The sequence below is a fragment of the Prionailurus bengalensis genome, chromosome E1, assembly GCF_016509475.1.
Source record: "Prionailurus bengalensis isolate Pbe53 chromosome E1, Fcat_Pben_1.1_paternal_pri, whole genome shotgun sequence".
NCBI lineage: Eukaryota > Metazoa > Chordata > Mammalia > Carnivora > Felidae > Prionailurus > Prionailurus bengalensis.
The window spans coordinates 24,449,357-24,461,676 of NC_057347.1; the positions used below are offsets into that span (position 1 = coordinate 24,449,357).

Consider the following 12,320-nt stretch of genomic DNA (forward strand, 5'->3'; position numbering starts at 1 on the left):
CATTTCTAATAACATGCTACCCTAATACCTAAATGGCTAGTGTTATCAAATCTTATCAAATCTTCTGAGTTACCAAATCTTCTGAGCACGTTATAGTGTTCAGAAAAGTCCACTAAATAGAACTGCCAAAAAAAGTACATTATTTAGACATTTAGAAATCATTCTCAACTGATTCTACACATCTCAAAAACTCAAACTGTACCTAAAACAAGAACTAGATACAGAGGAATAGGAACTTGCAAATCTTGCATGCAAACATTCACTAATGTGCTTACACTATGTACCAGATACTGTTCTAAGCCTGACTATGTATCATCTGTCCCCATGACAAATTTAATCCTACAATTAATTAAGTACTATCATTATTTTTGTCTTAAGAAAAAAACTGAGGTACAGAAAAGTCAAGTAACTTGTACAAAGTTATAATCAGTGTAACCCAGGATTCAAAGCAATCTCTCTTAATTATACTTTTCCCCACCCTTCAGATATTTATAAAACAGACTCCACCTTCTTCTAGACAAAACACTGCCATCCAGATACAGGAAATATATACAACCATTACAGGAAACTCCAAAAGATTAGTTCTAATAACTAGTAATATACTACCCCAAAAAGCTATCTTTTGGATGGACCAATTAATATTTAATGATCAATTCATATTGAAAGAAAGACTCTAATATGGACCTATATATTTAAGTATGTTTTGTGTCTCTATAATCCCTCTCCTACAAAACTCCAAATATTTGACATATTCTCTACTCTCTTGGGTATAATCAAGCAAAAAGGCAAATTCACAAGAAATACTGTAAGTGAAAAAACACCTTAGTATGTAGGTTAAGTCATTATCTCTTTGCCATATAAACACCAGTCTTGATAAATGCCAGTTTTTTATCATTTACATTTAATTATATATATATCAGGTCAAAAAACACACAACCATACACCATACATGTGACAAATTTATCTAAAAAGAGTACAACTCCCCCCAAGAACACCATCTCTAGATGGTTCCCTTACCAGTTTCCTTTCCTACTGCACTCTCCCTCCCTACGAATTTCCAAATGTTAATGACACTTAGAAAATTCCTTTGTAAAGTAGTATTCTAAAAAGAAAAATCTGAAGTTACTTTTTTTTTTTTTAATTTTTTTTTTTTTCAACGTTTATTTATTTTTGGGACAGAGAGAGACAGAGCATGAACGGGGGAGGGGCAGAGAGAGAGGGAGACACAGAATCGGAAACAGGCTCCAGGCTCTGAGCCATCAGCCCAGAGCCCGACGCGGGGCTCGAACTCGCGGACCGCGAGATCGTGACCTGGCTGAAGTCGGACGCTTAACCGACTGCGCCACCCAGGCGCCCCTGAAGTTACTTTTTTAGTACATGAAGCACACAAATTCCAGCTCTACTTTTAGGTCTTGACAAATAATTATAGAAGAAATAATTCAAAATATTACTAAATGAAAGCTGCTAAATTAAACTTTGATTTTTAAAATGACAACATGAAATGCTTCTATCATAAAAACAAGGAATACTAGAGTTTCCAAAGTGATTAAGTACACTTTACTCAATTAGGCACACTTTACTGGCTTGGAACTAACAGGCCAATAAAATTTAAAAGTAAAAATTACAGAAAGAGGAGATGCTGGTTCAACATAAGAAGGGTAACATAACACTAAGAGGCATCCCATAAAGGAACTGCTTACCCTAACATTAAGCTCTGCTTAGTACCACGTATTAATGGGAAGACTGAAGTGATATTATATGAAGAGGCGACAGGTCAATTTGGATGACCAAGAGGGCATTAAAGCACCTTCCAACTATACTGTGATGACCTAAAGGTCAAGACTTACCTGTGTTTTCGCAGGTATGTTTCTAGTGTTTCTAAGAGACAACTAGAGTCAATTAAAACTACTTCATCCCTGCATTCTTGGGACATTAGTTCCCAGACGTCCATCCAACAACCTCTGCAGAAAGAAACAAGTATTAGTGAAAAGGAGGAATACATAAGGGTAAAACATTTAAAAAAAAGGCAGAGTAAAGGATTGCTTGATTTTACCTGGCTGTTCCCTGGAAAGGTCCATAATGGAAAATGATCCTACACTTGCTGTCCTTCCTGTGGTCTTCACTACTTCTCTTATCTGTACTTAACTTCTCTGAACTGACACTGCTACTGCTCCCTTCACTGTAGTACAGTATAGTACAAAGCTTAGTGACACTGAGATAATCTGAAGGAATAATTTCTATAGTCTAAATTAAAATCAAGAACTCTTTAATACTTATATTATTAGATTAAGTTTGCAAATTTGTATATAATTACATATTAATTTTAACCAAATTAAAATGTTATTTAAACATATGCTCATATCTTTATATATAAATTTTTGCTCAACTATTAAATTTATCTGACACAACATTTACATTTATCAAGATACATCTCATTACGATACTAAGCATTTTATGAGCAAATCTACTTGGAATGCTTTAAAGTCAACAGGGCTAAAAAATATTACATTTTCACCCATAAAATGGATCAATCTTCCAAAAATTATAAATTCTAACAAGTTTTGATCTACTTAATGTGATTTTATAGCTAACCCATGGCAACAAAACTCTTATCTACCTTCACATTTATAAGTAGCTGGGGGTAAAAAAAAAATCACAGATTAATCTAATTACAGTAAACAAATTTTTACATATACTAAAATAAAGATAGCACACGAAGATGACCACTTTATACAACTTGTATCAGTAAATACTATACAAATAATTTAAAAATTACTAAAAATTTCCCAGACTCTCCTTCCCCCACAGGTTTCAGTATAGCGCTGGTCATGCATTTTGCTTTGTTGCAGACGCGGATTCCAGGAGAAATGTGTGTCTATATTCCATTCAATGACAGTCTTCTTGGTATTTCATGATTCTGAACAACTGGCTCCTGCCTGTTCTGCAGGTCTCACTACAGTCCTAGGAATTCATTACCTTGGATGCCTGAGATGGAAAAAACCTCTGAATCTTTACTTAACCTACTCTATATAGCTAAATAGGTATTTCTCAACTCCCTGCCCACCATCTAAGGTCGTATGTACAATGCAGCTCCCCATTCCCTGTCACAAGGGCTCAGGCAAGGTTCAGCAATGTAACTTGAAACAAAAACCTCAACCACTGCTCTGCCTTCCATGTTCCATCCTTCCACTCTTGACTTCCATATTTCCTCTTTTTCTAATTGTGCTTGAGTGACCCATAATCTCCTAAAACCGATTAACCCTCAAACTCAAGTTTTCACAGTTGAGAAAAAGGCTCATGAAATCAGAGGCTGGGGAATGACTATTATATTAGAACATGAAAGCATTAATCTAAAAAATACTTTTAAAAAATGCCACAGCTCAAATCAAAATTTTATCCACAGTCTCTCTCAGCTTAATGTCTTTATATCACTCCTTCCTTTCAAGATCAAGCTTTCTGAGAAAGAAATCTTTGCACTCCTACACTTTCCACTCACAGATTAATCCATTACACCTTAGACTACATTCACTGTTCTCCCATTCTGATCTGGATTGTTTTCATTCAACTGCAGATCTGCTCATCAAGATCACCAATTATTACAGTGTTGCTATATCCAATGGACACTTCTGGGTCCTTGATGACTCAGCAGCACTCAATACAACTGACCAGAGTCCCCCTGAAACACTCTTTTCCTCTGGCTTCCTCCTACCTCTCTGGGGCTCAAGTTTCTTTACTGGCTTCTTTTCTACCAATAAACTAAATTCCTCAGCATTTTTCTCTCTTACTCTACTCTCTCTATAGGTAGATTTTATAAATACTGCTAAGATAACCTTCAGTCATCAGCTACAGGCCTACAAGTGTAGCCTAAACTTTTCCTTTGGATCTCAAACTTACTCCCAGCCAGACAATAACTTGGGGTTACTTGCATGGATACAAGAACATTCTCCGGAAGGCTGAGCTGGATTGTTGCCACTCATTAGGTTATAACCTAATCAACTGTTAACACTTCCCTGGAGAAAGTCTAACAGAAAGAGGGGGGGTGGGTAACAATGCAAACATGTAAAATGGAGTCACGGTAGCATACAATGGCAGAACCATCCAAAGTGGAGGAGACAGAGTCTTGGCTAAGTACACTGTACTCCCTGGCCTGCTATCCATACTTCTGGGAATAACTGAAGCTACCTTAGGAGACAGTGCTCAAGATCAACTCATACTGATTCCATAACTCAGCAAACCACCTTCTAAAACATTTGGCTTCTGATGTAGCAGGGTGATAGCTGAAGGAGAATGTGAGGAAGTTTGTGGAGGTTTGGTTTTTGTTTTAAACCAAATGACAGGAAAACATAGTTGTATGCCAATTTAACAAAAGTAGGTAACTTAATAATAAACTTAATGATAAAGCAAAGTCATTGAGAACAAGAGGAGATGGAATCCAGAGCAAAAGTAGAAGAACTGATCTTTGAAGGAAGGTGGCAATGAGCAGATATGTAAGATATTGAGATGTCTATTGATCTTTGGTTCCTCAATGAAGAATATTCATAACAAAAAAACCCAGAAGACAGTCTTTTTATAATACAATACAACTCTGTGGCTTTGGCTAACAAGACATTCAGGTAAAGGTTACTGTCTCATGAGAAAATTAGACTGAATTTTACTTTCAAAAAGTCAGGAAATCTCTATAAAGATATTGGTAAACAAGGTACGTAAAATAATAATTTTCTTTAGATAACCACTTTAGGTTGTACAGAGCTTTCCTGAGTTCAGAGAACTCTCACAGAGATATCATGCAGTTGGTGATTCTTGTGAGGATCCTGATTCTAACAAATCCACGTAAGAAGACATTTTTAGAGACAGCGGGAAAATCTAAACTGGGTATTAGATTATTATAGTTAATTTTGTTAAGTGTTATAATGGCACTGTCATTACCAAAAAAAATGTCCACGTGTTTAGAGATGGATGTAGAAATATGTAGGAGTAAAATAGCATGATGCCTGGGACTTATTTTAAAATACTTCTGCAAAGAAAAAGATGGATAAATAAAACAAATGTGACAAATCTTGATAACACTACTGAATCTGGGTGAAGATATCTGGGAAGTGGGGGCAGCGGTTCTTAAATAGTCTCTCTACTTTCCTATATATGTTTGGCAGTTTTCATAATAAAATTTTTAAAAATTTGTTTCTGAGTATAGGGGAAAAAATTCTTAACAGATTATTAACATACCACTACCTGGTCTTTCAGGTCTTTTTATCAGGAAGAAAAATATCTACACAACAATGATATCAACAATACCAACAAGATATTAAAAAACTAATTTTTTTTAAGTAATTCAGAAATATAGTTTTCATACCATCCCATTCACTTCAAAACAAAAGTTGCTTCTTAGAAACCTCCTTCAAATTTCATGGCTTTCACTACTCTCAACCTCAAGCAATTTTGTAAGCAGTAAATGTGACAACGTGCTGGGAGACGGGGGCAAAAGCAGCCCTGGGCATTGTAGAAAAGAAGAAAACTGCAAATTGCATAAATACATATGATTACAACTAATCCAAGGCTTTTTTTAAATCCTTGATAAATTATTAGGGATACCTAGAGATAAGAAAGACAAGAAAAATAATTTACACATTATGACTATCATATAGATCAAAAAATGATGTATCACTACTTTGAAAAAAGTATTAACTAAATAAATTTCCATAAAGATCTCCAACCTCCTTCCTCTGTAATATATTTAACAGAAGGAAAAAAAAAAACTTCAAAAGAAAAAAATCAGACCTATAGAGACCCTACCCTACACAGTCTCAATGCAAAAAGGCTGTATAGAATTAGAAGACAGATTTACTTCAACCTATGTTATAGTGTAACTAATAAACTAGTTGAATATTTTTTCTTTCTACTAAATGCGATCAACATTTACAATCTTAACAATCACAAAGCATCTTAATAGTTGATTCTACTTACCCCAAAGGTTTTGGTTTGTGTGTATCTAAGGAGTGCAACTGACATCTCTTGTTCTTTTTACTTTTTGGAATAGCATCTATCATGTCGTTTAGTTTGGACCTAATCAAAAATAAATCATTAAAAGTCTGATTAACATTCATTTGTCTTTAGAATTTTCAAAATCTCTACTTACTACCTTTAAAAAAATTTTTTTTAACGTTTACTTATTTTTGAGAGACGCAGAGAGACAGGGCATGAGCGGGGGAGAAGCAGAGAGAGAGTGAGACATAGAATCTTAAGCAGGCTCCAGGCTCTGAGCTGTCAGCACAGAGCCTGATGTGGGGCTCAAACTCATGGACTGCGAGATCATGACCTGAGCTGAAGTCGGATGCTTAACCGACTGAGCCACCCAGGCATCCCTTCTACTTACTACCTTTTAGTGAGAAGTATATATGAAGTATTGTAGACATATCCCTTACCTTGAAAATTTCTCATCAAACAAATGCTAACCCAGAAGAGTCTGTATACTTGTCCTCTCCATTCCATTCCCAGGCTGTCAGTATGTTGGAAGAGACCTGTCCTATTCAATGTACTCACTCCCCTAGACTGTATCTGTCTCATTCACCCCTGCATCTGCACTGTATCCAGCAGTGTGCCTAACACTCAAATATTTTATGACTGACTGCGATCTCTCAACCATCTTCCCCTGTGCAAACATTATCTAAATAAGCACTATCCTGGATAAGAAAAAAAACATCAATAGGGGGCGCCTGGGTGGCTCAGTCCGTTGGGCATCCGACTTCAGCTCAGGTCATGACCTCACAGTTCAAGAGTTGGAGCCCCAAATCGGGCTCTGTGCAGACAGCTCAGAACCTGGAGCCTACTTTGGAATCTGTGTCTTCCTCTTCCTCTGCTCCTCTCCTGCTCATACTCTTGTGTGTGTGTGTCTCTCTCTCTCTCTCCCTCTCTCAAAAATGAATAAAAAATTTAAAAAATTCTAAAAAAAAAAAAAAGGAAAAGCCATCAACAAAAATTTTGTGCAAATATAGAAATGTGTACAGCTAATATCCACACCCTGCATGCAACCAATCAGCAAAGCCTGTCAACTCTAACTTTTGAATATATCCAGAATCAAATCACTTATCACCTCCACCATTACCACTCTGGTCCAACTCATCTCTCTCACCCAGCCAACTGCAACAGCTGGCCTCCCAAATGGTCTCCTTGCTTCCACCTTTTGCCTTTACATTCTAGGCTTAGTAGCTGGAGTGATGTTTTCAAAACAAAAATCACAGTATGTTACTTCTCTGTTCAAAAACGTTCCAACGCTTTTCTGAGGCAGAGTAAAATTCCAAAGTCTCTACCACCACCTCTAAACAGAGTTTGGTCTTCAGACCTCTTCTCTTTTCCTATTTATACTCACACTTTGGTGACCATTTGATCTTATGGGTTTAAATTATGTACGTATGCATACATATAGCTCAAATACTGTATGTATAGCTTAAATATGATATACATACGCTGATGACACCGTTTTTATCTCTAGAGCAGACCTCTCTAAACTCTACCTGGATGTCCAATTGGTATCTCAAACTTAACATGTCCAAAATTGAGCTCTGCAAAATTGCTCCTCCTAGTCTTACCCTTCTCAGTAATGGAAACCATTTGTCCTGTTCTTTATTCTTGATCCTGAGATCAAGGGTTGGATGCTTAACCCACGAAGCCACTGATGCACCCCAGTCCTATTCTTTAGATCCCAAATCTGAGAATCATCCTTGATGCCTTCCTCCATATCCATTCTATCCAAAAAATCCTACTGGCTCATTCCTCAAAATATATCCAGGATCCAACCATTTCTTATTACCTCTGTGACCACCATACTGGTCATCATTATCTCTTGCATGGACTATTAAACAGCTTTTATTTCTCTGCCCTTCAACCACCCTTCCACTTATTCTTGACACAGAGATCAAAGTAAACCAAAATTCAAGTCAGACCATGTTACTCCTCTACTCAAAACACTCCCAAATCTTCCAGTCTTACTTAGAGTAAAAAACAATAAAAGGGGCACCTGGGTGGCTCAGTTGGTTAACTGTCCCACTCTTGGTTTTGGCTCAGATCATGAACTCATGGTCCATGGGATCAAGCCCCAAGATAGGCTCTGTGCTGGCAACACAACACCTGCTTGGGATTCTCTCTCCTCTCTCTCTTCCCCTCCCCCACCCCACCTCTCCCTCTCAAACATTAAAAAAGCAACAACAACAAAAACTCAGGATGGCACTACATAAGTAGGCTTTTTATTACTCCTCTGATCTCACCCTTTTATGTTTATTTTTGAGAGAGAACACGTGTGCACATGTGCGAGCGGAGGAGGGGCACAGAGAGAGGGAGACAGAGAATCTGAAGCCGGCTCTGTGCTGACAGCAGGCAGCCAATGCAGAGCTCGAACTCACAAATGGTGAGATCACGGCCTGAGCCAAAGTTGGACGCTTAACCAACTGAGCCACCCAGGTGACCACGGTCTCGTCTTTTATTACTGTTCCCTTCATTCATCTGGCTCCAGCCACAATGGCTTCCTTACTGTTCTTCAAACAGGCCAGGAAAACTTCAACCTCTGAACCCTTACAATTGCTGGCTCCTTCTCTTCCTTCCCCTGGATATCTACATGGTTTACTTACTCATTTCATTCAAGTCTACATTCAATGTCATTTTATTAGAGAGGCCTTCCCTGATCATCCTCCGTATTAAATCCATCCAACCACTCATCTCCTCTACTTGTAACTTACCTGACAGATCACATATTTGCTTACTGCCTGCCTTTCTTCATAAGAGAACAAAAACCATATAGTCATTGGCACACAAAAGATACTCAATAAATTGTTCAAGTTGAACTCAAAGCTTTGCCCCTACCAAATTTAGTAAAAAAGCTACCAGTGTTACCAACAAAGTCATCTTCCCCTCATTGGTTATACTTACCCATGTACATAAAATAAGGTATAAAGCTTCTTTGCATCAGTCATGCAGCTTCGAGTTACAGACAGGACTCCCTTGGGACCTACTGTCAGGGGTTCAAGGGCAGGATTTCCAGACTCTACAAGCTGGGAAAAGAGGCGCTCCACACTGCGACGACAACCAACACATGGGACAAGCTGAGAAAGTGCACTCAATACTTCCCGTGATGTCACCACCATGGCAATACTTAGATCTTGCTGCTTAAGCATACTATGTCGCTGAAAGAGAGAAAGAAAGAAAATTGAAGAACAGTCCTTGAGACATAAAATTTCTCTTGACTACTTCTGGTTCCTATTTTTGTGTAGTAAGTACAACCTGGAAAGGGCTTGTGATATCTGCAACGGAGTCAGAAAAATAAGTCGGCTTTCCCCATGGTGTACTGAATTTGCTCCACAAAGCTCCTGTTTTGGCAATTAAGGTATAAAAAACTCTGCTTAGCCTGTCAGGACTAAACAGTATGTGCCCCAGCATGGTGAAAACCAGCCCTGGATCTGGAAATTTAGTGTTTGTTCACTGAGTATTAAGCTTAGTACACTCACTTGAAAAAAAATTTTAAAAGGCAGAAAATAAAGGAACAACACAGCTTTGCCATGTCTTCCTCTCAACTTTTAACAACACACTATGCTTAGCTACAGGAATCAGGTTAGGATGATCATGTACAGCAGCAATTCTCAACCTGGAGGTATGGGCAGGTGTTTTATGGACTAGTAGGAAAGAACAAGGCCTATTTTACCCATGTAGGAGCCTACAGTGAGTAACTAAAATGCTGGTGCAGCATATGAATGTTATCTGTTGGTTATGACAAGGTAGAAAAATGACTGAGAATCTCACCACAGCTGTAGAGAAACGGGCAAAACTCTAGTAAATAACTTTTACCTGGATGGAGTTAGTTATACTACAAATAATGCTTCCAGCTTTACCAAAAAAGGATGGGAAAGTAAGATACTCCTAAGAATTTTCTCACAGTTACCATCAACCTCTCATTTTCCAAAGTAGAAAAAGAATTTTGAAGTAACAATTTACCTTCCATTATCTTGATTACATACAGGGTTTTATAAAATATCAGTTTAAAAATTAAATAGAAATCAAAAAAATTAAATAAAAATCATAAAATTTGCAGCACAGGATTTTTTTTCTTTTTTTTTACTTGAACAAACAAACAATCACTACAGAAGAAAAACAACAAGTTCTCAATGAAAAGTTATATACTTTACCTTTCAAAAACAAGCAAAGATGGCTTGGTGAAACTAAAGCCTTAGGGACACAGAAAATGATAACATCACCAAATCTCTTTCACATAACAGCAACATAAATATATTCATTGTTGCACTAGTGAAAGAAAGCAATTTCAGTGCAATCTTAAGGCCTAGAGAGTCCTAGGTATTAATACTTAAAGCTAAAATTTTAAATGACTCTTCAAAACACACACATACACCATTTAAAACATTGATTTTTAAAAATATTACCTGAATAAACTGCTTTAGTTGTGCACCATTATTTTGATGCCCATCGAGATTTAGTACGTTGTCAGGAAATTCCATCACCATCTTAATATGCAAAAGAATGAAACCAATTATTTTATCTTCTTTGAACACATGCTACAAACTATTTTATAAACTCCTAGGACAGAAATATACCCCTAAAGCAGGATTTGCATATCCCGGTCCTGCCCCCTGTCAAAAAAAGTTAGAAACAAAACAAAACAAAAACTCAAGTTATCCACATTTCTAAAGCCAGAAATGGTATAGTAATTAGAAGCAAGGACACCAAAGTTAGGCAAACAAGAGTTCAACTCCCAGCTCTACCACTTACAATCTAGGTTGTAACTCTGGCAAGTTACTTAACCTGTTTGATTCTAAGCTTCCTCATTTGTAAAATGAGTTTAAGGAATAATGTTTAAGATCTCATAGAGTAGGTTGTGAGGATTAAATTACATTTAAAAGTGTTTCTTGCAGTGCCCAATAACATTTAATAAGTAAAATAACCTGATATCTTACATTAGACAAGCATATTTTTAGCTATTTCTTTTAACTACAAAATAGGGTAAATTTTATAATGTAAATGATCATGGGGCACCTGGGTGGCTCAATCGGTTAAGCGTCTGACTTCAGCTCAGGTCATGATCTCACGGGTTCATGAGTTCAAGCCCAGTGTCGGGCTCTGTGCTGACAGCTCAGAGCCTGAAGCCTGCTTCAGATTCTATGTCTGCCTCTCTCTCTGCCCCTCCCCCGCTCAGGCTCTCTGTCTCAAAAATAAATAAACACTAAAAAAAAAAAAATTGGGGCGCCTGGGTGGCGCAGTCGGTTAAGCGTCCGACTTCAGCCAGGTCACAATCTCGCGGTCCGTGAGTTCGAGCCCCGCGTCGGGCTCTGGGCTGATGGCTCAGAGCCTGGAGCCTGTTTCCGATTCTGTGTCTCCCTCTCTCTCTGCCCCTCCCCCGTTCATGCTCTGTCTCTCTCTGTCCCAAAAATAAATAAACGTTGAAAAAAAAAAAAACATTTAAAAAAAAATTGTTTTTTTTATAATGTAAATGACCATACACACAATATATGAAATACTCAGAACAGTACTGGGCACATACTAAATGTCTGCTCTGATTATGAACAAAAAGGATATAAGGTATTTATTCAAATGTCAAAATTCCCTACCAGAGGAAGATCATGGGGAATTACTAATTAGCACATGTCACTTGATCTGTGATACCACTGATTATGAGAAGTACCATAGTTACATACCACTGAGAAAGAGCCATTATAACTGTTAGCTGTCAGCAAATGAAAGAAACATCCAATTTCAGAGATATTAAAATGTGGGGGCAAATAAAGTATGCCTTTCAAAACAATGAAATAAAGTAACACATTTATATCTTAACTAAAACATTGTTAAAGGTATCAAACATACTGTGCTAGGACAAACTTCTATTTCTAGATGACAAGGACCACATACTCACAGAGTGAAGTCATGATAAAAGACCCATTTGAGACAAAAACAAAACACTACAAATACCCCAACCAGTTGAACATGATCTTAAAACTAATTCCTCCTGCACCAACCAGCACCACAAAGACCTGCTTTTTTTTTTTTTTAAATTTTTTTTAATGTTTTATTTATTTTTGAGACAGAGACAGAGCATGAATGGGGGAGGGTCAGAGAGAGGGAGACACAGAATCTGAAACAGGCTCCAGGCTCTGAGCCATCAGCCCAGAGCCCGACGCGGGGCTCGAACTCACGGACCGCGAGATTGTGACCTGAGCCGAAGTCGGACGCTTAACCAACTGAGCCACCCAGGCGCCCCAAGACCTGCTTTTTTAATAGTGGTAACCATTCTTTTTCCTCCACATTAGACATGAGAGCCCTAAAACATGATT

At 37.7% G+C, this 12,320-nt stretch overlaps 1 protein-coding gene across 13 annotated transcripts in view; it reads right to left on the bottom strand.

Annotated features, from left to right (window-relative positions):
- Nucleotides 1-12,320, bottom strand: part of GGNBP2 (gametogenetin binding protein 2) — a 35,348-nt gene that overhangs the window by 14,342 nt on the left and 8,686 nt on the right. For 8 of the 13 annotated variants that reach the window (XM_043583841.1, XM_043583843.1, XM_043583838.1 and 5 more), the window contains exons 3-6: nt 10,419-10,499; nt 8,917-9,170; nt 5,962-6,060; nt 1,848-1,961 (exon numbers count right to left, since the gene is read on the bottom strand). In XM_043583841.1, the coding sequence (XP_043439776.1) occupies nt 1,848-1,961; nt 5,962-6,060; nt 8,917-9,170; nt 10,419-10,499 (548 nt within the window). Of the gene's footprint in view, nt 1-1,847; nt 1,962-2,053; nt 2,180-5,961; nt 6,061-8,916; nt 9,171-10,418; nt 10,500-12,320 lie in introns of all 13 variants that reach the window. The other 5 variants (XM_043583834.1, XM_043583835.1, XM_043583831.1 and 2 more) reach the window with 1 other exon arrangement.